Genomic DNA, 27,708 nt, shown 5'->3' with positions numbered 1-27,708 from the left:
CGTGCCACCATGCCCAGCTAATTTTTTGCACTTTTAGTAGAGACGGGGTTTCACCATGTTGACCAGGATGGTCTCGATCTCTCGACCTCGTGATCCACCCGCCTCGGCCTCCCAAAGTGCTGGGATTACAGGCTTGAGCCACCGCGCCCGGCCATCTTGCTTTTTTAATATTCAGGACGAGAAATCTATAACCTTTATCTGTACAAAGGATGCAAAGAGTTCACCAATTCTACCTATGCTCTTTATAACAAAGATTTTTTTTTGAACCACTAAAACGAACATTACAAAAATGTGCTTTCTTCTTAACTGCAAGGATATAGAGTCAGAAAGTCTCTTATCAAGCTGATAATGATCAAGTTCAGGTTCAAGATGCAGACAGAGCTTCTGTGGTGCAACACATGGCTTATTCTTCCTTTATTCCTTGCAGTTTGTCATAAAAAGCTGGAGACATGCCTTTTTTGGTTCAGGGAGAACAAACCATTTCAAATAACATGAATTTCTTCTTCTTTTTCTTCTTCTTTTTTTTTTTTTGAGATGGAGTCTTGCTTTGTTGCCCAGGCTGGAGTGCAGTGGTGCTGCAATTTCACCACATTGCAACTGGCGCCTCCCAGATTCAAGCAATTCTCCTGCCTCAGCCTCCTGACTAGCTGGGACTACAGGCCTGCACTACCATGCCCGGCTAATTTTTGAATTTTTAGTAGAGACGGGGATTCACCATGTTGGCCACGCTAGTCTCAAACTCCTGGCCTCCCAAAGTGCTGGGATTACAGGCATGAGCCACCATGCCCAGCCTATCAAATAACACAAATTTCTTATACCAAGATGGCAAGGTAGTCAGTGAGATGGAAGAGACATAGATTTTTTAAATACCCTGAATCCTTTTGTGGGCCCAGGATATGGTGGTGGTGGTGAAACACTGTGCTTTCTGGTCAGTGCCACTGCCTGTTCATAAGAAGGTAATCCTGTGTCCTCCACAGAAGGTGGCAATGGAGACAAGGCAGCCTCCTCAGGTCTTCTGAAAATGATGGAGGGAGTGTGCCTACCCCTTTCATAGATGGCTGAAGAGCTAAGCAGAGAGACAACATTTAGATCTAGGAAAGGTAGCATTTTTAATTTGAGATGACAATATTTAAAAATCCAACTATCTTTATAAACATTAAACACAATGTATTAACACAAGAGTTTTATTTTACCCCCAGACTCTGAAAGTCTTGGTACAGTGGAAAGACCAAGAGCTTTGAAATCAGACATGGGTTTGAAATCTGATCCTGTCATTTCCTAGCTATGTGACCAAAGGCAAGTTACCTACCTCAATTTTGTCCTCTCTAAAATGGGGCTAATAATAGCTATCTCAATAGAGCAGGTTTTTTTTTTTTTTTGAGACGGAGTTTCGCTCTTGTTACCCAGGCTGGAGTGCAATGGCGCGATCTCGGCTCACCGCAACCTCCGCCTCCCGGGCTCAGGCAATTCTCCTGCCTCAGCCTCCTAAGTAGCTGGGATTACAGGCACGCGCCACCACGCCCAGCTAGTTTTTTGTATTTTTAGTAGAGATGGGGTTTCACCATGTTGACCAGGATGGTCTCGATCTCTTGACCTCGTGATCCACCCGCCTCGGCCTCCCAAAGTGCTGGGATTAAAGGCTTGAGCCACCGCACCCGGCCAATAGAGCAGGTTTGTGCAGATTGAGTAAGATGCATGGAAAGCTTCTGGCAGTGTCTGGTGCACTAGAATAAAGACTCAAAACAAGTGAATCCCCTTTTCTCTTACTCCTGGATTAAAACTTTTTGAAAGTATGATGCGAAACCAAATCCAGGCTTTGTTGAAAGGTGGCACCATTCCAGGCCAAGGAAATAGATGTCACAGATGTAATCACAACAGGCTGATGCCTGTCCCTCTCCTCCGTTCCCTCCTGCAGTCCTGCTGCCTGGCCAATCCTTCCTAAATGGTACTTTCTTCATGTCACTCTTTTCCTCAGAAGCCAAACCCACAGCGTACTTCCGGCTGAGGCAAGTTCTAACTCCCGTGCCTTCTCTTCAAAGCCTCTCTTATTGCAGCCGCACCTTAGTTTTTATAGCTCTCTACTCTACCAAGACAGTTTCTTCACACTCCTCTATATGGGCAGTTAAGTTCTCAACCCTTCTCTGTGCTTTCACTGGTATTGTTCCCTTTCTTGAAATGTTATCTTTTCTCTCCTCTGCTTTGATCTAAGCCTAACACTTTAAAAAAATATATGTGGCTGAAATATATATTTTTTCACCATTTTCACAAAACCTTGTCAGCCAGTGAAATGCAACATGGGTCTGGGGTCTATTTTATTATTTTATTTTAGACAGCGTCTCACTCTGTTGCCCAGGCTAGAGTGCAATGGTGTGATCTTGGCTCACTGCAACCTCTGCCACCCCACCGGGTTCAAATGATTCTCTTGCCTCAGCCTCCTGAGTAGTTGGGATTATAGGTGCCTGCCACCACACCAGCTAATTTTTTGTATTTTTAGTAGCGACAGTGTTGCACCATCTTGGCCAGGCTGGTCTTGAACTCCTGACCTCGTGATCTACCTGCCTCAGCCTCCCAAAGTGCTGGATTACAGGTGTGTGTGAGCCACTGTGCCTGGAGGGTTGGGAGTCTTAAACCTATGGTTTTCCTTTCTCACTCATGAAGTGCAAATTACTACTTAAATGCTAAGAAATTGATCTATTTAGACTTGAAGTTGGCTGTTTATAAAAGATCTATACATACATGGACCTCCTATAGTTACGGCTAATGAAATAATTAAAATGCATAGGGGGATACATAAACCATTCTCCATGATGTGCTTATTTCACATTGCATGCCTGTATCAAAACATCTCATGTGCCCATAAATATATATCCCTACTACGTACCCACAAAAAAAAGGAAGAAGGAAAAAAATGCATAGATAACCCCTAACTTCTAGTCAATATTTACAGTATTCTTACCATCAAGAAACAGTTTAGCAGACTCAAAATACTGCCAACTTTTCCAAATTAAATCAGTCGTACCTTTTTTCCTTTTGAGGTAATAATGAGATCTGAATTAGAGGGAAGAAGAGAGAAAAATTGAGGAGAAAGAAGAAAAGCAAAAGGTCTGTGTAAATCCAGGAACTGGATAATCGGCCCTTCAACAGTTGAGAGGTGACTGAGAGGATCACAAGTTTACTTAGAGGGCTCAACACAATTCCTCCTCTGTCAGAATCTGGAATGCATTCATGGTAGGCAGTCTCTTGCCACAGTCATTAGCTCGTGACAAAAAGTTCAGTTTGTTTACTTATAGGATAAAGGAGAAGACAGCTATTTTATTTGAATAAATAAATTCTTCCATGTTGACTTTCAAAATTTAATGTATGGAAACAATGTAATAATAATATCAGTTATTAAATATCTACACAGTGTTTTCTTACACATCTCAATCTTACATGCACTAATAACATCTCAAACTGGCAACATCCCATGATGCTTGTTTTCTTCCACAAAATAGAGCAACTAGGAAATGAAAAGGTCTTGTTTTTCATTTATTGGCTTTTTTTTTTTTTTCTTTTTGCAATGGAGTTTCACCCGTTGCCCAGGCTGGAGTGCAATTGTGTGATCTCAGCTCACTGCAACCTCCGCCTCCTGGGTTCAAGTGATTCTCCTGTGTCAGCCTCCCAAATAGCTGGGGTTGCAGGTGCCCACCACTACCCCCTGGCTAATTTTTATATATTTTTTAGTAGGGATGGGTTTTCACCATGTTGCCCAGGCTGGTTTTGAACTCCTGACTTTAGGTGATCCACCCATCTCGGCCTCCCAAGGTGCTGGGATTATAGGCATGAGCCACCACGCCCGGCCTCTTGGCTTGCTTTTATAGAGGAATGAGGCAAGCTTTTCTGACAATGATCTTATTTTTTACTCTCTTCTTTCTCAGTTTCTTTCTCCCTCCCCTTACTTTCAGATTTGCAAAATATAGAAACAAATAACTCTGCTGGAAGAATTTCTTGGAGAAATAGAAGAAAAGTACTTTAGTATTTACAAGTTAATCCTAACGTAAGAGAAAGTCTAGTAAACCTGGTTTGGAGTATCCCCTGAAACTCAGAGAGTTGCTGGGAGGATCAAAGTGAGACAATGAATGTAAAGATGATCTGTGCTCTAGAAGCATTACACTGTGCTAGTGTTAAGTACAATGAATTGCACTTTTAAAATAAAAGGTATACAGGGTTTTAAATTTTATAATAGACACGGAAGACATGTCGTAATCACAGGCATAATACTCTCTGTATTCGAACTCTGCTATCCCTTTTGCAGGGAAGAAGCTAGGAACATTTCAGGGGAAAAACAAGGCAAAAGGTGAAAAGACATAGTGATGCAGAAAAGTCAGGAACTGAAGAAAAGCAGGGTAGAGAAGAAAGCGTAAGCATGAGGACACTAATGACTGTGCTATTCACAGACATTGAGTGAAACTAATATATGAGGACATACATGAACTTTTTTGGAAAAACGTTGTGAATGAGGTGAAAAAGAAGAAATGAAGAAGCTCCAAAGACAAATTTTTTGCCTATTTCTTCATTATCTTTTTGTTGAGACGGAGTTTTGCTCTTGTTACCCAGGCTGGAGTGCAATGGCGCGATCTCGGCTCACTGCAACCTCCGCCTCCTGGGTTCAAGCAATTCTCCTGCCTCAGCCTCCCGAGTAGCTGGGATTACAGGCATGCACCACCATGCCCAGCTAATTTTTTGTATTTTTAGTAGAGACGGGGTTTCACCATGTTCACCAGGATGGTCTTGATCTCTTGACCTCGTGATCCACCCGCCTCGGCCTCCCAAAGTGCTGGGATTACAGGCGTGAGCCACTGCACCCGGCATTTCTTCATTATCATATGGATTCCTCCCAGCTTGTGGAGAAAGTCGCATTGAATAAAATCTTAGTGAAAAGTCCTAGAAAGACCTTGCTCATTTTCTATCTGCTATTGGGGAAATTAATAGAGGTCTGTTAAACAAATTAAACAAATTATTTCTTACTTTCTCTAAGCTCTCAAATTTTTATAGGCTTTATAGGGACAAACTCCTTAATCTGTGCCCATAATTCACATAATACCTTAGGGAACTTTCCAGCATGGGGCTAGAATGACCATTTATGTTCCTCTGCTATCTTTGCTGTCAGCTCCTCTTCTTTCTGTACCCTTATTGTGGACATTCTTTAGGGCTCTGTCCTTTTTCCCTTTGGTCCCTTTATTTATTTATATTGAGAGAGGGTCTCACTCAGGGGCTGCAGTGTGGTGGCACAATCGCAGTTCACAGCAGCTTCAATCTCCCTGGCTCAATCGATTCTCGCTCCTCAGCCTCCTGAGTAGCTGGGATTACAGGCACCCACCATCATGTTCAGCTAATTTTTGTATTTTTGGTAGAGACAGGGTTTCACCATGTTGGCCAGGCTGCTCTTGAACTCCTGATATCAGGTGATCCACCTGCCTTGGCCTCCCAAAGTGCTGGGATTACAGGCGTGAGCTGCCACACCCAGCCAAATTCTTACCCTTTCTTTTTTGTTTTCCAAGTAAAAAGACTTTGTGGCTGATAAACACACACATGTATTATATACAACATATAACATTATATATAATACATAAAACATTACATTTTCCATTTTAATCATTCATAAATGTACATTTCAGTGGTATTCCACTCACAAGGTGCAACCATCTCCATTATCTATTTCCATAACCCTTTCATCACCCCAAAGAGAAATTCTGCACATAAGAAGCAATAACTCCCCATTCCCCTTGCTATGGTTTGAATGTTTTTGTCCTCCTCAAAACTCATGTTCAAACTTAATCCTCAATGCAACAATATTAGGAAGTGGGGCCTTTTGGGAGACTTTTAGATCATGAAGTCCCTGCCCTCATAAATGGATTAATGCTGCTGTAAGAAGGGGTTGCAGGAGTAGTGCTCTCTCCTCCTTCTGCTTTTCTGCCATGTGAGAAACAATGTTCCTCCACTCTGGAGGATGCGGTGTTCAAGGCACCATCTTGGAAGCACAGGCTGGGTCCTCATGAGGCATACAATCTGCTGGTACCTTGATCTTAGACTTCTCAGCCTCCAGAACTATAAGAGATAAATTTCTGTTCCTTATAAATTACCCAGTCTGAAGTGTTCTGCTATAGCAACACAAATAGACTGACATCCCTATCCTCCCAGGCCAAGATTATCTCTAATCTACTTTTTGTCTCTATGAATTTGCCTATCCTAGATATTGCCTATCCTAGACATTTTATATAAATGGATTCATACAATAGTTGTTCTTTTGAGTCTGGCCTCTTTCACCTGGTATCGTGTTTTCAAGATCCATCCACATTGTAGCATGCATCGGAACTTCATTCTTTTTTTATGGCTGAATAATATTCCATTGCATGGATATTCCATATTTTGATGGACATTCGGGTTATTTTCATCAACTCTTTTGATTATTTGAATAATGTTGCTATGGACATTGGTGTACAATATCTGTTTTCATACTTTTGGATACAAATATAGAAGTGAAATTGCTGTGTCATGTGGTAATTCCACATTGAACTTTCTGAGGAACTGTCAAACTGTCTTCTACAGTGGCTGCACCATTTTACACTGGGAATGTGCATATGAGGTTCCAATTTCTCCATATCCTCACCAATACTTGTTATTTTAAAAATTGTTACAGCTACTCTAGAATAGTTGGAATTACATGTGCATGTCACTGTACCTGGCTTTCACTGTGATTTTGGTTTAATTTGCCTTTCCTTAATGTCTAACAACGTTGAACACCTTTTCAAGTGCTTCTTGGCCATTCATATATTTTTAGAGAAATGTCCATTCTAGTCCTTCATTTAAAAAAAATGTAGGTTATTCATCTTTTTGTTGCTTTTATCCTTTCTTGAGCTATCTTTAAAATATAAGCCATTTTGGCTGGGTGCAGTGGCTCATGCCTGTAATCTCAGTACTTTGGGAGGCCAAGGTGGCGGATAACCTGAGGTGAGGAGTTCAAGACTGGTCTGACCAACATGATGAAACCCTGTCTCTACTAAAAATTCAAAATTAGCCAGGCGTGGTGGCACATGCTTGTAATCCTGGCCCGGAGAAATTGCTTGAACCCGGGAGGCGAGGTTGCAGTGAGCTGAGATTGCACCATTGCACTCCAGCCTGGGCCACAAGAGCAGAAGTCTGGCTCAAAAAATAAATAAAATATGAGCTATTTAGTCCTGTCAAATCCAAATTTTGTTTTCTTTCTCCCAGCTTCCATGTATATTTCTTTAGCACAGAAGCTTAGGTTCAAGTCATAGTCTTCCAACATTCCCAAGTTCTTTCTAATCTGGCATCAAGTTCTACAGCTTCTTTTTCCTTGAAGACAGGTCCAAACTCATTACCTCACAACTGAATTACTCCACTAGCATCCTCACTGGTTTTCCTCTGTCTTCCAGTTTCTCCCAGCGTTAGTACACATTATTAAGAAAACCAGAGTGTAAGAGCTATGGGGGGCAGGCACTATGGTTGTTTTACTCACCACTATGTTCCTAGAACCTAGCATATTATCACATTCTCAAAAACCTTCCCCACAGGCTGTTTTTCCTTTTAATCCTCTGCTTAAGTGGTCCACCTCCTGTCTGGCAACTTAAACGTAAATTCGTGGCTGCCATTCCAATTATCCAACAACTTCCTTAGTCACTCATAACTCTTCATCACAGCTCTTAAATCCCACCTAAGCCCCACTAGTAGTTAGGTATAAAGGCATGCACCACCATACCTGGCTAATTATTTTGGTATTTTTAGTAGAGATGGGGTTTTGCTATCTTTCCCAGGCTGATCTCAAACTCCTGGGCTCTAGAGATTTCCCTGCCTTGGCCTCCCAAAGCTGGGACCACAGGCATGAGCCACCATGCCTGGCCTTGGCCTACAATTATTATTATTTTTTAATCTTTGGTCAAGACTATTTGGCTTATCATCACCTATATGAGCCTTGGTAGTACCCATCTTGGCTCCTGTGGGTCCACTTTCTTGAAACACCCTTCCTAGTTAATTCCTCTAAAACCTATGTCCGCCAAAGTGACTAGTTATATCCCACACTGATGGTATGCCTGCTTGACATTCCTAGCCATTTATAAGGAGAGTGTTCTCTGTTTTACATGTTTATATTCAAGTTACTTTTTTGTTATGTAGTTGCCTTGCTGCAATGGTAATCACTCTATGTAATCTCCTTCACGTGCCACAATACACTACACAAATACTGAGAATACTAAATGAGAAGGTGGTGTGAACGTGGTGTATATGGCCAGGCACGGTGGCCCAAGCCTGTAATCCCAGCACTTTGGGAGGCCGAGGCGGGTGGATCACGAGATCGAGAGATCGGGACCATCCTGGTCAATATGGTGAAACCCCGTCTCTACTAAAAATACAAAAAATTAGCTGGGCATGTGTGGCGCGTGCCTGTAATCCCAGCTACTCAGGAGGCTGAGGCAGGAGAATTGCTTGAACCCAGGAGGTGGAGGTTGCGGTGAGCCGAGATCGCGCCATTGCACTCCAGCCTGGGTAACAAGAGCAAAACTCCGTCTCAAAAAAAAAAAAAAAAGAAAGTGGGAAAGTGGTGTATATATGGTTAGCAACAACAGGTGATGTGGAAGATGGTTATAAATACAGTTAAGGGAGATTTCTTTTCTTTTTGTTTTTTTACAAGATTATAAAGTCAGGTAAGTTAAGGGAGACTTCATAGGCCAATAAAATTTTTGTAGATCTACCAAATTTGAAGAAAACTTATTTACAATATAATACTTTTGATTGCCTATATTATCTTCTGATAATGAGTTTTAATTTTATATGAACACTGGAGAATCTGCAGTCCATTCCCAGTTCAGACACATTTTTGAAGAACTACAAATATTGGATGGGAACACATAAACATTTCAGTGCAAGCTTTTAGAAAAATCTTAGTTTGCAAATTCATAATAATAATAGCTAGGCAAGGTGCTGTGGCTCATGGCTGTAATTCCAGCATTTTGGGAGGCCGAGGTGGGAGGATTACTTGAGGTCAGGAGTTCAAGACCAGCCTGGCTAACATGGTGAAACCCCGTATCTACTAAAAATACAAAAATTATCTGGGTGTGGTGGCAGGTGCCTGTAATCCCAGCTACTTGGGAGGCTGAGGCAGGAGAATTGCTCGAAGTCAGGAGGGGGAGGTTGCAGTGAGCCAAGATCATACCACTGTACTCCAGCCTGGGCAACAGAGTTAGACTCCATCTCAAAAAAAAAAAAAAAAAAAAAATTTGGTAATAATAGCTAACCTTTATGGAGAATACGTGCTACTCTTGCTACCAAGCACTCTCTTAAGTACTTTTTGTGCAACACATCATTTAATTCCCACAAGTCCCTTATGAGATATATACAGTTATTATTTGGGCTACCATACTGTACAAAACCAGAGGGTACCATTCACACTATAGCCCAGGTGAATGGCAACTCTCTGGAACTATGTAATATGGTAGCTTACATTATTACCTTCAATTTACTCACAGAGAAACTGAGGCAGAATATAAGTTTAAATAACATGTCCAAAGTCAAATGGCTAGTTAGTGGCATGCCAGGGTTTTGAATCCAGGCAATCTGGCTCAGGAGCTCACACAGTAAACCACTATACCATATCTATTTCTAGGATAAGGAAAATATACCTTGGTGGTCTCTTCCAGAAACAGGAACTGGGCTAGGGGCCAATGTATTTTAGAAAGGAATCACATCTTACTATATTTAGAATTTTAAAAAACTTCATCAAACATAATGAAATGCTGCAATAAAACATTTCGAAGAGACTCTATTAATGATTTAAAATTATTGTGCTAGATAAGCCAGTCAGAAAGAGACTAATACTGTGTGATTCCACTTATATGAGGTGTTGTAGTAAAATTCAGAGACAAGAAGTGAAAAAGTGATTGCTAGAGTCTAGGAGAGGGGAAAATGGGAAACAGTTTGTTGACTAGGCACAGAACTTCACCGTTGCAAAATGGAAAAACAGAAAAAAGGGAGATTGGTTGCACAACAGTGAATGAACTTAATACTACTGAACTGTATACTTGAAAACAGTTAGGATGGTAAATTTTATGTTACATATATTTTACTATTTAAAAAATGCACTGCACTGAAAATGTGTTTAAATTATATTGTTCAGTGCTAAAGGCAAGTTGCAAAGGAGAACATGTAACAAACATTTCTTTTTAAAACATAAAATAGGCCGGGTGCAGTGGCTCATGCCTGTAATCCCAGCACTTTGGGAGGCTAAGGCAGCCATCACCTGAGGTCAGGAGTTTGAGACCAGCCTGGCCAACATGGTGAAACCCTGTCTCTACTAAAAATACCAAAATTTAGCCGGGTGCAGTGGTGGGCACCTGAGTAGTCCCAGCTACTCAGGAGGCTGAGACAGGGGTATCGTTTGAACCTGGGAGGCGGAGGTTGCAGTGAGCCAGAAAAACACACCAAAAAACCTAAAAAATAAGTTATTAGGTTGGTGCAAAAGCAATTGCTATTACTTTAAATGGCAAAAACCACAATTGCTTTTATACCACTCAAGTAGTATATGCATAGAAAAAAATCTGGAGTTTTACATACCAAATTCATAATAGTGGTTATATTTGAAAAGTAGGATTATGAGGACTTTCATTTTAGATAATATTTCTATAATACTTGAATTTAAAAATAATTCATCTATTACTTTTGCAGGCAAAAAACAGGATAAAGTCCTTTTAAAGGCCTTAGTCTCCATTATCAGCACATTTTCAGATGCTCTTATCACAATGAAAATGATTTTTTTTTTTTTTTTTTTGTTACAGAGTCTCACTCTGTCACTAGATCGAAGTGCAGTGTTTCGATCTCAGCTCCCTGCTGCAACCATCACCTCCTGGTTCAAGCAATTCTCCTGCCTCAGCCTCCCAAGTAGCTGGGACTACAGGTGGACACCACCACGCCCAGCTAATTTTTGTATTTTTAGTACAGATGGGGATTTACCATGTTGGCCAGGATGGTCAAGAAGCACTTGAAAAGGTATTCAACGTTGACATTTTTTGAACAATCCAGGTCAGTTGTTAGGTAGAATTTAAATTTTACTTGCTATGAATTGAAAGCTATTCTTAATTTAGAAGACAAAGAATCTTCTAATATCTATGATAAAGAATACTTCCTATTCTTTTGGAGGGATACAAAAACACTGTCCATTTTGCTGAAAAGATAAGTAAAATGATCATTATAATTAAAAAAATACACGTGATCGCCACTTTGAGCTTGTTCATGGAATTTGAAAGTGTGAATAGGAAGAAATAAGTATCAATTTCTAATAGCCTGCTTAGCATCTGCTGCTTTTTTTAAAAAAATAAGGATAGGCCAGGCGCGGTGGCTCAAGCCTGTAATCCCAGCACTTTGGGAGGCCGAGGCGGGTGGATCACGAGGTCAAGAGATCGAGACCATCCTGGTCAACACGGTGAAACCCCGTCTCTACTAAAAATACAAAAAATTAGCTGGGCATGGTGGCGCGTGCCTGTAATCCCAGCTACTCAGGAGGCTGAGGCAGGAGAATTGCCTGAACCCAGGAGGCGGAGGTCACGGTGAGCTGAGATCGTGCCATTGCACTCCAGCCTGGGTAACAAGAGCGAAACTCCATCTCAAAAAGGAAAAAAAAAAAAAAAAGAAAAGAATATTTCTACTCCTACTCAGCCATATTTACTGGGAAGATATCAGTACTTTTTGTTTCAATAGGGATGCTGAGCTTCTATTATGCAAACAATTATGGCCTTTATGAATCTTTTTGAAGCTTTATCAATGTCCTGTTATCCTCAATTGGTAACCATTTTATTTTGTTAACTTCTATTTAAAGCGTCAATAAAAATAGTTGAATGTAAAAGCCAGTTACATGGTTTCTATTTGGGTAGCCATGTGGATCTGTTAACTCTGTGACTCAGAGTAAACTACAGGACTTCCTGTCTGTGGAAATAATGTGAAGATACTGGTATCTGCCTCTTGCTTAGGAAATACTGAAAAATGAAGCTGGCATATGTGAAACTTCTTGTATTCTTTTGAAGGACCTTAGAAATAGCATCATTGGGTTGTTTACGTAAATGTTAAATTAGGAGACCAAACAATTGTCACAGTCTAGAGAGGCTGGGAAGACATGACAGCTAAATGCAATGTGGTACTGTGACTGGATCCGGCAGCAGAAAGAAAACACCAGTGGGAAAACTGGTGGAGTTTAGTTAATAGTCGTGAACCACTGTCATTTTCTGAGTTTTGATAATTCTACTGTGGTAATATATTAACAATGTGCCAGGAGCGGTGGCTCGCGCCTGTAATCCCAGCACTTTGGGAGGCCAAGGCGGGCAGATCATGAGGTCAGGAGTTTAAGACCACCCTGACCAACATAGTGAAACCCCGTGTCTACTAAAAAAAAAAAAACTAGCCAGGCATGGTGGCCCACACCTGTAGTCCCAGCAACTCGGGAGGCTGAGGCAGGAGAACTGCTTGAACCCAGGAGGCAGAGGTTACAGTGAGCCAAGATTGCACCACTGCACTCCAGCCTAGGCAATTTATTTTATAAAATAAAATAAAATAAAATAAATATATATATACATACACACAATGTGGGAAATTGGGCGGGAACTCTCTTTAATACTTTTGCAATTTCTGTATGCATCTAAAATTCTTCCAAAATAAAAGGCTTATTTAAGAAAATAGGCAGCCATTTGCTTGACCCTTGTTTTTTTTTAGAGACAGGTTTTCACCATGTTGGTCAGGCTGGTCTCGAACTCCTGACCTCAGGTGATCCACCTGTCTCAGCTTCCCAACGTGCTGAGATTACAGGTGTGAGCCACTGCACCTGGTCCTGCTTGACCCATTTGAAAAATAACAATATAGAATGTCTAGTAATGAAATAAATAATTTTACTTAGTACTTACCCTGGATGTTGTAGCCTATTACACTTAGTGATGCAAAGATAGTAGCCAAGTAATCCAAAAATAACCAAAAATACTCCAGCAGCAATTAATCCAGTCAGAAGGCCCATAACATCAATTTTCTCTCTGTTGCCATCTTGAAATAAATCATTAAAATAACATAAATATAACAACTACATAGCATCACCTATGATTTCAACAAATTTAATCCTGGGTCTAAACACATTATACAGCATCTAATCATTGATGTTGACTTCTTTCAAGTCTTTGTGCTAGAGAATCTACCTAAAAAAATTTAAATGACACTTCTAAAAGCCCTAGTTATGGTTATTCTTTTATTTATTTAAAATAGGTCATATTAAATGGATAATATTCAGCATTAAGTGGGATAAACATATTTGCTCCTCAACTAGACATACTTTGGTATTAATCACTAAGATTATATTTATTAAGCAACTCAGGGTAGCTATGCGATATAATCTGCCATGACGGGGGGTTCCTACAGAAGAGGAATGGAAGAATAGCTGGTGAAAAATACACCCAACTAAAATGCAGCTAGAGATGATCAATACAGATTAGATAAAGGATCTCCCCTCTCTATAAGTTACTTAATTCGATCCAACAATCTTATCTAGCAAAATGTTTCATCTACCTTTAATGGTTAAAAAAGAAAACAAGTTAACATAGTTTACATCTGGAAATGAATAGAATCTACTTTTATTCTATGCAAGTCTTGACATAGCTGAGCTGTTTAAAACAGCTTTAAGCCCATTATCTCATTTCCCTAGTATCTCACCAAACTTGATTTTCAGTGTATAGATAGATGAATCTGTCCTTTTCTGTCTGAGATAGCCTAGTGTATAGTTGAGAAATCTCCTTGTATTTATAAGATTTGTATGTTGAGTAACAACCAAACTCAAAACAATAAAACTAAAATGTATTACAATAGAGAGAGGGTGAGAAAAGCATTAAATTTGATCAATTACTGTTTTACCTGATTTTGTGGTTGGTCCTTTAGCTGAATATTCCTGCCAAAATGCATTCTAAAAAAAAGGTAAAATTCCCAAGTTATTCAATATCTTTATTATCATTATTTCATTTGGTCCCAATGACCTAGACTAGGGGTAGTAAACTCTTGGCAGGTATCATAAGTAGGAGACCAGTTCATTCAAGCTGGAGGGTGTGACTCACTCTAATTAAAGCACTACCACCCATAACTGCCTCTGCTGTTGTCTATCTAATTGTCAAGGGATTACTGCCAGTTCCAGATCTTTACTACTGTGCCTGCTATTTTCCCTTCACCTGAGTGGAGCTCCCACTAAAGCACTGGGGGAAATTATTACATTAGAGAGTAGGTGAAAGTACCAAAGTTAGAAGTTGAGGCTGTGGACTCACTACCATGTTTGAACAGGAGACTGAATTTTTCTGTGGGAGATAAGCTCTCAGTTTGTCTCAGGACTTTTTTTTTTTTTTTTTTTTTTTTTTTTTTTTTTTTTTTAAAGACAGGATTGCTCTGTAGCCCAAGCCAGAGTGCAGTGGTGTGATCATGACTCACTGCAGCTTTGACTTTACAAGCAATCCTCCCACCTCTGCCTCCTAAGTAGCTGGAACTACAGGCACATGCCACCACTCCTAGGTAATTTTTTCTTTTTTGTAGAGATGGGGATTTTACCATGAAGCCCAGGCTGGTCTTGATTTCCTGGGCCCAAGCAATCCTCCCACCTCTGCCCCCCAAAGTGCTGGGATTATAAGTATGAACCACTATGCCCTTCTGGAAGATCTTATTGAAAAGTATTATTGATTTAGGAAGACATTCTTTTTTTTTTTGAGACGTTGTTTTGCTCTTGTTACCCAGGCTGGAGTGCAATGGCGCGATCTCGGCTCACTGCAATCTCCGCCTCCTGGGTTCAGGCAATTCTCCTGCTTCAGTCTCCTGAGTAGCTGGGATTACACTCACGCGCCACCATGCCCAGCTAATTTTTTGTATTTTTAGTAGAGATGGGGTTTCACCATGTTGACCAGGATGGTCTTGATCTCTTGACCTTGTGATCCACCCACCTCGGCCTCCCAAAGTGCCGGGATTACAGACTTGAGCCACCGCGCCCGGCCTGGGAAGACATTCTTGAGACAATTTTAAGTTCAGTGCTACTTGAGAGAATACAAATGAATTTTAAGGACCCATGATACAATTAGAAAAGGTTTGTGAAAAATAGAATAAAATTCCAACAGGTACAACTACACAGTATATGCTTCATTTTTCTCCTTAATAAACACAGCAAATACTTATAGGGAATGGGAGCGTGGGCACAATGATATAAAAGTCAACAACTAGGTTCCATTACCACCTGCATTTGAAGGATACCTAAGGAGGTTCTTATTGACCAAAAAGTAAAATAGGACTCTTTGGAAAGGGAAAAAGGAGCTAGCATTATGAAATCTACAAAAGTAAAGAATTTAGGGCTGGGCGCTGTGGCTCACACCTGTAATCCTAGCACTTTGTCAGGCTGAGGCGGGCGGATTGCCTGAACTCAGGTGTTTGAGATCAGCTTGGGCAACATGGTGAAACCCCGTCTCTACTAAAATACAAAAAATTATCCAGGCATGGCAGCATGCACCTGTAGTCCTAGCTACTTGGGAGGCTGAGGCAGGAGAATTGCTTGAACCCGGGAGGTGGAGGTTGTAGTGGGCCGAGATTGTGCCACTGCACTCCAGCCTGGGCAGCAGAGTAGACTCTGTCTCCAAAAAAAAAGATAATTTGGGTTACTTAATGTTTTTGAAGACTGTGACAGATTATCATAGGCACAATGGCATCTGTTTTGTACCTTATCAGGATTAACAGAACTTGATTATATTCTAAGAAAGAACTTTTAAAAATGTTTCCCTTAAATTACACTGATAGACCAAACGATATATTTCCAAATACAAGGGCTATAAATTTTGTATCCTCGGTGCCAAGGAGAACACCTGGCACATAGCAGACTGTCAGTAAATACTTGAAATATAAATATGGGTAATCAAGTAGGTAAGGTCACCGATAGGACAAATTGCTTAGTCATAAATGATTGAAGCCTGAGTTAGAGCACTAACCACAAAATCTTGGAGTTAAATTTCACTCTGCTCCATGATGAATTTTAAATATAATAAACATTAAACACACAAAATCACAACAGTCAATAATTTACTAATTACTATAAACCCCATTAATCGGGTGTAGAGCCAAGTCTAAACAGGTTAATTACCATTTTAAGGAAGTAGAAAGAGATATCAGGTACATAACCCTGATTTTGTTTAAAGTGTAAAATCTCTAATAACGGAAAGTGCCACTTTCTTAAGTACAATAGAATGATTCCAGATAATTAACATAATCAACCACATTACCGTTTTATCTTCATCCACAAAAATCTCTCTGGCTTCCTCATAATTGCAAAGTTCTTCAGTGCACTCTCTTTCTAGGTCACCAGGAGTGAAGAGCTCCAAATCAAATCTATTATACAGGAGGCGTCTATGTATGAAAAAGTTTGCTTCTTCTTTTGATGTAAACACTAATAAAGTAATGGAAAAGACTTAAACATTGATCAAAAATATTCAAAAAATTCCTGTTTTAATTGTGGAAAAAGTGAATAGTCCTCTTGATGTGGTTAAATTATACAAACCTTTTTTTGTAAAGCTTTAAAATCTAACCAAAAAAAAAAAAGAAAAAGCATCAGTGAAGATAATTTCCTATAAATATGAAATATAAAATTAGCACAATTCCACTGGAGTTATGTCCAAAATTACTAGTATAAATAACAATTATTTAAATATCTTTTTCTCTCCAGATAGTTATTTTCTCAATAATTGACAGGTCAGACTATTCTGTTTCTAAAGAATTTGTTCTCTATTATCTTGACTGAGAAAAATTAGTGGGGCATTATGGGCAGCATATTGAACTGAGAGTTAAAAGACAGATTTTTGGTTTTGATTTAGCTTAAGCTATCAGTTGTAGATTCTTTTCTTTTTTTAGACGGAGTTTCGCTCTTGTTACCCAGGCTGGAGTGCAATGGCACGATCTCAGCTCACCGCAACCTCCGCCTCCTGGGTTCAAGCAATTCTCCTGCCTCAGCCTCCCAAATAGCTGGGACAACAGGCGTACACCACCATGCCCGGCTAATTTTTGTATTTTTAGTAGAGACAGGGTTTCACCTTGTTGACCAAGATGGTCTCGATCTCTTGACCTCGTGATCCACCCACCTCGGCCTCCCAAAGTGCTGGGATTATAGGTGTGAGCCACCGCGCCTGGCCTCAGTTGTATATTCTAAGATAAGTCACTTATATTCTTTGGGCTGCCATTTCCTCATTTATAAAACCGGGAATTAAATTAAATAATCACTAAGATCTCTTTAAGTTCTTAATTTTGTTGTTGTTTTTTGAGATGGAGTTTCACTCTGTCACCCAGGCTGAAATGCAATGGCACGGTCTCAGCTCCACCTTCCAAGTTCAAGCGATTCTCCTGCCTTAGCCTCCCAAGTAGCTGGGACTACAGGCATGTGCCATCACACCTGGCTAATTTTTGTATTTTTAGTAGAGACGGGGTTTCACTGTTTTGGTCATGCTGGTCTCGAACTCCTGACTTCATGATCCACTCGCTTTGTCTTCCCAAATTGCTGGGATTACAGGCATGAACCACTACAACTGGCCGAGTTCTTAAATTACAAATTAATGCTTATACATTAAAGTTGCTGTATTCAAGTTTATGCTAAAAGTTATAAAATTCTAACCTTCTAAATTAGTGAAAATATAAGCTAATTGTAAGATTTAACTAAAGACATTCAGTTCTTTCCAAAATAGTAGCTCTCTCTACTGTACTCCCCAAATACGTGTCTCTAATGTTTTATAAGTTTCCCTTTACATTTGACGGGAAGGTAAATGGTAAACATTACAAGGTTCAGAACAGGTTGACACAAAACCAAAGCATCCAACCATGGTAGTATTTTCAAAACCCACAAACTTTAAACTTGTTCTGTTGTCATACAAACACAAACAAAGCTTAAGAGATTTTGCTCCAGATCATATTACTAAGACTGGAATTCCGAAAGTGAGAACTACATCACAATGCTTAAAAGAATTTAAAAGTGTGGATACTTTTCACTGCTCACCATTACTAAAGAAAAAAATGTATTAAAATAGGCAATTGAAAGACTGCTCATGAGGGATCATGGCTGGAAAACTCATACTGATTTGTGAGTGACCTCAAGTCACACATTTATTTTTGCCCCCTTAAGAACAGTCACATCTTGTCCAATATATTTTTTCTATAAATGAATTATCTTTCCAAACAGGTCTGAATGTTCTAGAGCTATTTTGTCTAATGCAATAACCACTAGCCACAGAAGGCTGGGAGCGGTCGCTCACACCTGTAATCCCAGCAGGCTAAGGCAGGCGGATCACTTGAGCCCGGGAGCTGGAGACCAGCCTGGGCAACATAGTGAAACCCCATTTCTACAAAAAATGCAAAAATTAGGCTGGTGTGGTGGTGCACGCCGGTAGTCCCAGCTACTTGGGAGGCTGAGGTGGAAAGGTAACTTGAGTCCAGGAGGTAGAGGTTTCAGTGAGCTGAGATCATGCCACTGCCCTCCAGCTTGGGCAACAGAGCAAGATCCTATCTCTAAATGAATAAATAAGAGTTGTGGCTTGTCTGAATTTAAATATTCAGTAAGTGTAAAATACACACAAGGATTTCAAAAACTTGGTGTAGAAAAGAAAAAGAATGTGAAATGTCTCCATAATGTTTTATATTGCTTATATTTTAAAATGGTGATATTTTGTGTACTAGATTAAATGACATACATTCTTAAAATTAATTTCATCTATTATTTTTTACTTTTTAGAATACGGCTGTTAGAAAAATCTAAATTATTTATGTAGCTCACATTATATTTTGGGGGAGCAGCACTATTCTACAATGTCCATTTCTATATTATAAATAACAAATATGGGCTATTCAAACCAAATGGGAAGCTACAATGGGATAATTGGTGATGGTTGTTTGGAAAAGTATTCTAAAAGGTAGATAGAGGGGCTAGTGTGATGAAATATTTCTATTCTGTTTCTTCCTTTGTTTTATTGTAGATTTTATATGATCACAAATGGAGATAGTATGAAAAATTTTCCAAGCCTCCGTCACACCTCACTGGGATTCCTACAATGGTCTTCCAAGGGTCTCCTTGCTGCTCTATAGTCTGTTTTTAACATAACAGCCAAAGAGAGCCCTTTAAAAGATAAGATAGACTTTGTTCCTACTTTGCTTTTTAAAAACTTTCTAACAGCAATTCCACTGCCTGCAGAGTAAAAGCCAAAGTCATTACAATGGCTTACATGGCCCTCTTCGGTCCGGTCCCCAAGCCCTTACCCCTCTAACCTCATCTCCTACCACTTTCCCTGTGTATTCTGTTGTAGCTATGCTGGCTTCCAACACACCTGGTTCTCTCTGGCCTTTGGACTTACTGTTCTGAACAGAACTTACTTATTTCAGTTTGCTCTCTCACATCCTTCAGGATTTTGTTCAATGCTACCTTGAAACCCCCATCCCTACCCACTCACCTTTGACACTCCCTGTTCATACTCTGCGTTTCTCTATAGTCCTCATCACCATCTGGTTTTCTATATGCTTTACTTAACCCTGTTCTCCTCACTAGAAGGCAAGCTCCATTGGGATGTTGGTTCTTGGCCCATAAGAGGTGCTCAGAAAAATTACTGACTGAATGAACAAACTCAACTTTGCAATAGTGGGAGAAAACTCTTGGACCTAAAGTCTACCAATTGAAGCAATTCATAGGTCTAGGTCTGGTGTTTCTCAGCTTGGCATTGGTTTAAAGTATCAAACTATTGATGAAGCAACCCATAGCCTGCCTCACTTAGCTATACTTACTGCATAAAATCTAAGTTCAGAATAGAGAATTAGATATCTGCCTCTGTATTGCTACTTCTCAAATATGTCCAGATCCTTCCATTTTATTGGCTAAAAAAAAGCAGTGCCAAATTTCTCATGATAGTCTTCTGTTCCAGTAGGTTGAGTTATTAAAAATATACCCCCAAGAGGCCGAGATGGGTGAATCACGAGGTCAGGAGGTCTTGACTGATATGGCTAACATGCTGAAACTCCGTCTCTACTAAAAATACAAAAACTTAGCTGGGCATAGTGGCACCCACCTGTAGTCCCAGCTACTCGGGAGGCTGATGCAGGAGAATCACTTGAACCCAGGAAGCAGAGGTTGCAATGAGCTGAGATTGTGCCACTGCACACCAGCCTGGGCAACAGAATAAGACTCTGTCTCAGAAAAAGAAAAATACACCACTATGGAACTCAAAAGCTACTTTTATAGGGGAAATTAAAAAAGGTAGAGCCATAAACATGTTCATTTTTTCTTAAATAATATTTATGCCAATATCATAAATATTATATTTATGATTACTCATGCTATTATGATTAATACTATATTAAGCATGGCTTCAAGGGGCTGCTGTGTGCCATTCTCCTGAGTGTGAAAGTTCTGATTCTGTCACTGACTGACCGTCAGTGCCAGATCAGATTTTTCCCTGTATCCCTTATGATCTCAGGAGAAATACTGTCTTTTGTTACTGGATTCTAAGTAACCCTGAATTTGCTTTTAATTGAAAGGAAGCAAACTTCCCTGCCCTTGGAACACCCTTGGCTTTCAGCAAGAGCTCCTATTTTCCCCTTGACCATGGCTGAAGGATGCAATGGTCTTGGCTCTACCTTCTTAGATTCTCTTCCCTTCTCTATTTCTCCTGTCTTAGACTATCCTAAGACACTGACCATGCTTTTCACTGCTCTAAATTCACCAACCCAGATACTCCATTCTCCTCTTCAATTCTATCTCCTTGTGTTTTCTAAATAAGCTCCTTTACAGTCATTTCAACTCCAACCTCATGCTTTATCAGTAAACCCAGCACTTTGGGAGGCCGAGGCTGGTAGATCACCCGAGGTCAGGAGTTCAAGAGCAGTCTGGCTAACATGGTGAAACCCCATCTCTACTAAAAATAATTAAAAAAAATTAGCCAGGCACAGTGGCATGCACCTGTAATCCCAGCTACTCAGGAGGCTAAGGCAGGAAAATCACTTGAACCCAGGAGGCGGAGGTTGCAGTAAGTGTCACTGCACTCCAGTCTGGGAGACAGAGTAAGTCTCCATCTCAAAAATAACAAAGAAGAATTTAGCCAAAGGTCCTTTATTTCTAGTTCCTTTTCATACCTCCATTTATTATAGCCCACTGGCAGATGGAAGGCATTGGCTTCTCTGCCATACAACTCTCTTGAGGCAGAGTTACTGCTACTCACTCTTTCCTCCTCTCAGAGTTCTCTGTTCCAGCTTCTGTTATACAGTTGATGGAGATTGTCTGTTTAACACCCTGCCTCCTGCACCAGATGAAAATATCCTCCAGGGCAGAGATTGCAGTCTTTCATGTCTGTGTCAGCACACACAGCATAGGCCCTGGCACTTGGCATGTGTTCATAAAGTTGTGACTGACTGAACAAGCTGTATTTTCAAATGTGTCGGATCCCTCATTCACATTTCCATAGACATCTCCAGCTCTCCACACTCAAGTATGATCTCTAAATTCCTTCCATAGCTTGTGATGTCCTTGAGAGTGTCTTTTATTTATTTATTTATTTATTTTCCGAGACAGAGTTTCCCTCGTTACCCAGGCTGGAGTGCAATGGCGTGATCTCGGCTCACCACAACCTCCGCCTCCTGGATTCAGGCAATTCTCCTGCCTCAGCCTCCTGAGTAGCTGGGATTACAGGCATGTGCCACCATGCCCAGCTTATTTTTGTATTTTTAGTAGAGACGGGGTTTCACCATGTTGACCAGGATGGTCTTGATCTCTTGACCTCGTGATCCACCCGCCTCGGCCTCCCAAAGTGCTGGGATTACAGGCGTGAGCCACCGTGCCAGGCCTATTTATTTATTTTTATGTTCCTGTTTTAAATAAAATTCACTCTGTCACCCAGGCTGGAGTGCAGTGGCACAATCTCAGCTCACTGCAGCCTCCATCTCCCCAGTAGTAGGCATGTGCCACTATGCCGGGCTATTTTTGTAATTTAGTAGAGATGGGGCTTCACCATGTTGGCCAGGCTGGTCTTGAATTCCTGACCACCTGCCTTGACCTCCCAAAGTGCTAGGATTACAGGCGTGAACCACCATGTCCAGCGAAAGTGTGTTTTATCCCTGTGTCATGTGAATGAATAATTGCACTCACAATTATATTAGGGAAGAGCATCTGAGTATGAAGCCTTTTAAGTGCAACCTTCTAAGTGGACTGATATATATGGTGCAGCTTGGGAGGGACTAAAAAGTATCCTCTTCCAAAATCTCTCCCTATTCCTCTAGCTAGCCTATCCAGTCGTCTAGAATTCTGTCATCAGAGTTTGATTCTTTTGGGTTAATGGATTGTTCTATCTAAACACACACAACTGTGTTAATCATTAATAACGTCAGTTAGGAGTATTAGTGTAACAGATCCTTCCCAAATGAAAATGAGCTGAGAACAGGATCTGATGAGAAGGGATAAGAGACAGGAACGTGTGGGGACATGGATCCAGAGTACTGACACTGGTTGGGGAAGCACCGTGACTAGTCAGAGAGAAGGATGCTAAGAGCCAGAGGCTTTCCCCCCCCCTCTTTTCTGGTTTTACTAGGTTAGGCTTTTAAAATATAGGCAGGAAACAAACTGTTAATGAGAAGCCTAAAAACTATGGACTTCTAGGTTAGCAAGCCCCAAACCTATCTTCTCTCAACTAGCTGCTTTTATCTAGACAACTAGACCATCTGAAAGTCAAAAAGGACCTCAGAGATGATTTTACGCCCCACTCCCATCACTTTTACAGATGAAGACATTCAAGCCCAATGAGGTTAATTTATCTTGCTCAGGGTCTCACAACAAGTCCAGACTAGATCCTGGACTCCCCGTTCACCTTTCCAGGAAGAACAAGTAATTATGCTCATTATAATCGCCACACAGCTTCCTCTAGAGAAACGTCACTCACTGATTTTCAGAAGCTGAAATAGGTTTTCCATTCAATTAACCACAAACAAGGTCTTACATATATACTTATTAAAGGAAACTCAGAAAATAAAGTTGTATAAATTGCAGTTGAAGAACATAAAAAACCACAACCTTGCCAAATATGCCACAAATTAAACTAAAGGATATTTTAGTGCTTCTATGATTGATCGGGGTATGTCATTTCAAATACTGCACTTTCTCACTGGCATCTGTACCACGCGGCTCCGATTTCCAGGGACGTTTTCGTGCTTACCTTCTTCTCCCACATGCGTAGAAGCTTTTGGGCCTCTTGTGCAATGAGGAAACGCCAGGGTAACTGTGGGCAATTGGCTGAGTAGAACCAGAAGTGTAAACATAGTCTGGCAACTGTCAAACAAACTAAAAAAACAAAAAACATAGTTAAAAAAAAAAAAAGTCCCTGGCTCAGCACTCTGAGTTTCTGTGGAACTGAATCACCAACCTGTTGTACTCAAAGCCTCGACGCGAGAGCGCCCAGAGCGTGGTTTCGGTCTCCGGGACTCCAGGTGCGCCCAGAAAGCAGCCCCGAGAGCGCCTGGGACAAATGCCGCGCCCCGGGACCCTGCCAAGGGCTGATCCGGGACCTGTCGCTGCGGGGAACCCTCGGCTATGTGTTCGAATCCAACCCAGTCTGCCGAGGTGGCCTCCACCGATGTGCCCCCCTTTCCAGTAACCCGCTCCTCGCCGAGTCCCCCCGCCGGGCCCCGCACCTGTGTCCCACCGCACATGTTCCAGCAGCCCCCGAGCGAGAGTCTCGTCTTGGGGTGGTTCCTTCGGCCGTCAGGCCCTCGGTCTCCGGCACCCTCAAACCTCGGCGACGCTCCGGGCCTGGCTGTCCCCAGGGTCTGGGTGGCGCCCGCGCGCAAACCAGGGACGCGTCTGGGGTCCACAGAAGGGCGCCCGGGGAACACGCGCTGCGCAAGGTCCTGCCTCGGTACTGGGAGGCGGCCGACGGAGGAAGGGAGGAGACGGCTACCTGGGGATACCTGGCCGCGCCCCTCCTCCCGGGGGCCGGCCTACCTGCGGCCAGCGGGCGGGCAGTGGGCCGGCGTCTCCTTGGAGTCCGCGCTGCGCTCTCAGCCGTCTCAGCTTCTGCCCCAGCCCCGGGCTGGCCAGGTCGTCAGCCAACAGTTCTGGCCCCGCCTTGGCGGCGCGGGTGGCTGCTTTTCGATTTGTGTCTGCACCCGGCGTTCTCAATGCTCCTAATCCGGGGAGCGTTTCGGTTCTCAGTCCTAAGCAGAGCGCCCTCCGCGCGTCCAGGGCTTTTCGCTATGGATCGCGGTAGGCCAGGGGTCCTGCGTTTACTTTAGGTCAACTGTTCTCAAGAGTGGTCCGGGGACAAGGACAAGATATTCATCGACAAAATACCCTTTATTCGTGATAAGAAATGGAAATGGCCTTAAAATTAATTTATTTCATTGGTTCTCCAATGGTGGTCTGCCATGTCTGTGATGTCTCCAAGATCTTTTCTAGGTGTCTCTCTGGTCAAAACTATTTTCATTATGGTAACAATACATGATTTGCCGTTTTCACTTTCATTCTCTCAAGTGTACAGTGGAAATTTCCAGGGGCTATTTTACATGTAATAGTCATCACTCTGTCTGCTAACAGAATACCTGCGGGTGCGTGCTTGTATTTTCTAGTATTTTCCATGGTAGTATGTTTAAAGTATCAGTATGTACATTTTATAGAGATTTATGTAGATTTATAGAGATTAATAAAATTTGTTCTCTACTTCTGAAAGTACTGTTTTTCTTTTCTTTTCTTTTCTTTTTTTTTTTTTTTTCAGAGTAGGGGTTTCACTTTGTTGCCTAGGCTGGCTCCTTGAACTCCTGGGCTCAAGAGATCCTCCAGTCTCATCCTCCAGAGTAGCTGGGACTAAAGGTGTCCACCATCTCTCTTGGCTACTGCTTTTGTATTTTGATTAGTTTTCTTTGTTCATATCTACTAGGATAGCTATAACCTCATTATTCTCAAATAATTATCTTGAAATCTTGATCTTTTCCTTGAGTCAATGCATAAACATAATAAAAAATATGCTTTGTTGTCTTGATTTCAAAAATATTTTGAAAATTTCTCAGTTTTAATGTTAGATAATAAATATCATTAGAAGCAATTCACGTAAGTGAAAACTCTTTGGCATCCTTGATAACGTAGGTGTGTAAAAAGGTCTTGATCAAAGACTTCAAGAACTGCTGCATCAAGTAATGAAGGCAGCAGGTGGACAGAAGACCTGTGCCAGGTGATGGTCACATCCTTCTTTATCCGAAGAACATGCTTAACAATTCTTTGAAACACTATTTATGCTTTGGTCAAAGTGGCCTGGCACTTGCTGGCCAAGGGAAACATTTTTCCCCCCTTCAATTTTTTTTTCCCCTTGAGACAGAGTCTCGCTCTGTCACCCAGGCTGGAGTGCAGTGGTGCAATCTTGGCTCACTACAACCTCCGCTTCAACTGATTCTCCTGCCTCAGCCTCCCGAGTAGCTAGGATTATAGGCATCCACTAACACGCCTGGCTAAATTTTTCTACATTTAGTAGAGACGGGGTTTCACCACTTTGGCCAGGCTGTTCACAAACTCCTGACCTCAGGTGATCTGCCCACCTCGGCCTTCCAAACTGCTGGGATTATAGGTATGAGTCACCACGCCTGGCCTCAAATTTCTGGTTAATTCAATTTTTACCAAATTCCGTTTTTCTCCTCCCAAAGGATATTGTCTATTTTAGACAATATTTTATTATGTTAAATATATTTGATTATTATATTTTATTATGATTATTGATTATCAACTGAATGCTTCTTAAGTTTTCTGCAGAAATTTCGTTTTCACTAATTCCTTCTAGGCAGTGCTTTCCCTTTCCCTTCTTCCAGTCCCTTCCTCTTCACTCTCCATTTGTCTACCTCGTGGTCTAAACTGTTTCTGTGATGGAGTCTTCTCTCCCTCTTATTCAAGCAATTGGAATCAGACGATGAAGAGGCCCAGACATGGTTTATTGTGGTTGAACACGAGAATAGGAAACATCTTCACTAGAACACCCATTTTCCTGTTTATTCCTTGAGTCAACCTACAGCACTGAGCCTTCCCGGTAGGGAGATGGACACCATGTGTTCTGGAGGAGAATTTAATCTTGTGAGACCTAGATCTGAGAATGTGGGCCTGTGACATTCTTATCAAGTGCAAGAACTGACTTACTCATTTTTTCATCCTCCACAGTACCAGGGGAGTGCTTTCCGCATTGTTCATGTTCAATACATTTTCATTGACTGCAAGCAATTTATTTTCAGGTAGGAAAAGTACTTCATTTCCCACTACTCTAGGGAGAGGCCCATGGTCAAATGCCTCATGCTATGCAATCAGCAGTTGTGAACTTTGATGACATTCCTTGGTAGAATGAGTCCACCCACATATCTGGATATTTGGACCAAAACAAATGAGGCCTTGTGCTTGCATTAAAAATCAGAGTTTATAGACAGAGAGGGAGGCAGACAGAGAAATGAAAGTCTGTTTCTCAGTAGTGAATTACATCCCTGTATGTTTTCCTGTAACATTGAGTCCTAGAGAATGTTACAGCATTTGGCAGCATGCACACTAATTTAGTCACTATGGAGCTGCAAGGTACTTTGAGGTTAGATGGCAAAGAGAGAAAAGAGAAAAGCCAGTAACAATAGTGCCCAAGATAGCTAATTTCTTCTACTACTTACTTGGTGTATTCATTTTATTTTGTGCCTTCTGCTATTTAAAGTTATAATACTCTTAGCTAGGCGCTGTGGCTCATGCCTGTAATCCCAGCACTTTGGGAGGCCGAAGCGGGCAGAATACAAGATCAGGAGTTTCAGACCAGCCTGCCCAACATAGTGAAACCCCATTGCTGCTAAATATACAAAAAAATTAGCTGGGCGTGGTGACGGGCGCCTGTAATTCCAGCTACTAGGGAGGCTGAGGCAGGAGAATCACTTGAACGATTCTCACGCTGAACCTCAACCTCACTGCGGAGGTTGCAGTGAGCCGAGATCCTGCCAGTGCAACTCCAGCCTGGTGACAAAAGTGAAACTGTTTTAAAAATAATAGTAATAATAATAATAAAGTTATAATATTCTGATGCCTTTCTTCCAAAGCATTTTAAGTGTTCTCACTGATAGTATTTTTCTTATTCTAGCTATCTGTGGAGTTGGGCTAGATATTATAATTCTCATTTTACAAAGAGAGATGCTGAAGCATGAAGTAAATGAATAATCATTGGCCAAGTAGTAACCTGGTTCTTGACTCCAGTGCTTTTTTTTTTCTGATTTATTATCAAACAATAAAGGCAGTAAGTAAAAAATTACTTAGTTTCAAAGGAAATAAGAAAAAAAATCAGAGCAATGAGATTAATGGACTTGGATTAATGTGATAATGCATCTCTGAATCTGAGCACATACCCACCCACTTACCTGTGTGAATTCAAGAATGAAATGAAAACTCACTTTACTGTGTGGGCATGAGGATGGACTCAAGGACTGTGACAGGAAATGTTAAGGTTGCAGCCATGAAGCTCTTAAGTAAAGTCACATCCACATCCTTAAAGACACATTGACGACTACCATTAGCCTGTTCAGAACGGGAGATGCAACTTTATTGAACTTGCTGTTTCCATGACATTTTAGCCTTGACATTTCAACATCAATTGCTCGCTGTTTTAATTTATCCCA

General features: G+C 41.2%; 1 protein-coding gene across 2 annotated transcripts; it reads right to left on the bottom strand.

Annotated features, from left to right (window-relative positions):
* On the bottom strand, positions 1–24,134 carry PRRG4 (proline rich and Gla domain 4). 2 transcript variants are annotated; one of them, XM_010333156.3, is made up of 6 exons: positions 24,041–24,134; positions 23,256–23,380; positions 16,314–16,477; positions 13,930–13,978; positions 12,939–13,071; positions 1–1,066 (listed from the first exon to the last, which is right to left on the bottom strand). In XM_010333156.3, the coding sequence occupies exons 2-6, from the start codon at positions 23,356–23,358 to the stop codon at positions 835–837; spliced, it is 681 nt and encodes a 226-aa protein (XP_010331458.1). In that variant the 5' UTR covers positions 23,359–23,380; positions 24,041–24,134; the 3' UTR covers positions 1–834. The 2 variants fall into 2 exon arrangements, with proteins under 2 accessions (XP_010331458.1, XP_003920013.1); XM_003919964.4 differs by having other exon boundaries at positions 2–1,066; positions 23,731–24,133.
* Positions 24,135–27,708: the final 3,574 nt, after the last annotated feature.

This window comes from Saimiri boliviensis, chromosome 6, assembly GCF_048565385.1.
Source record: "Saimiri boliviensis isolate mSaiBol1 chromosome 6, mSaiBol1.pri, whole genome shotgun sequence".
Classification (NCBI taxonomy): domain Eukaryota; kingdom Metazoa; phylum Chordata; class Mammalia; order Primates; family Cebidae; genus Saimiri; species Saimiri boliviensis.
The sequence above is the reverse complement of the archived record's forward strand: the minus strand, read 5'-3'. Positions and strand labels throughout refer to the sequence as shown.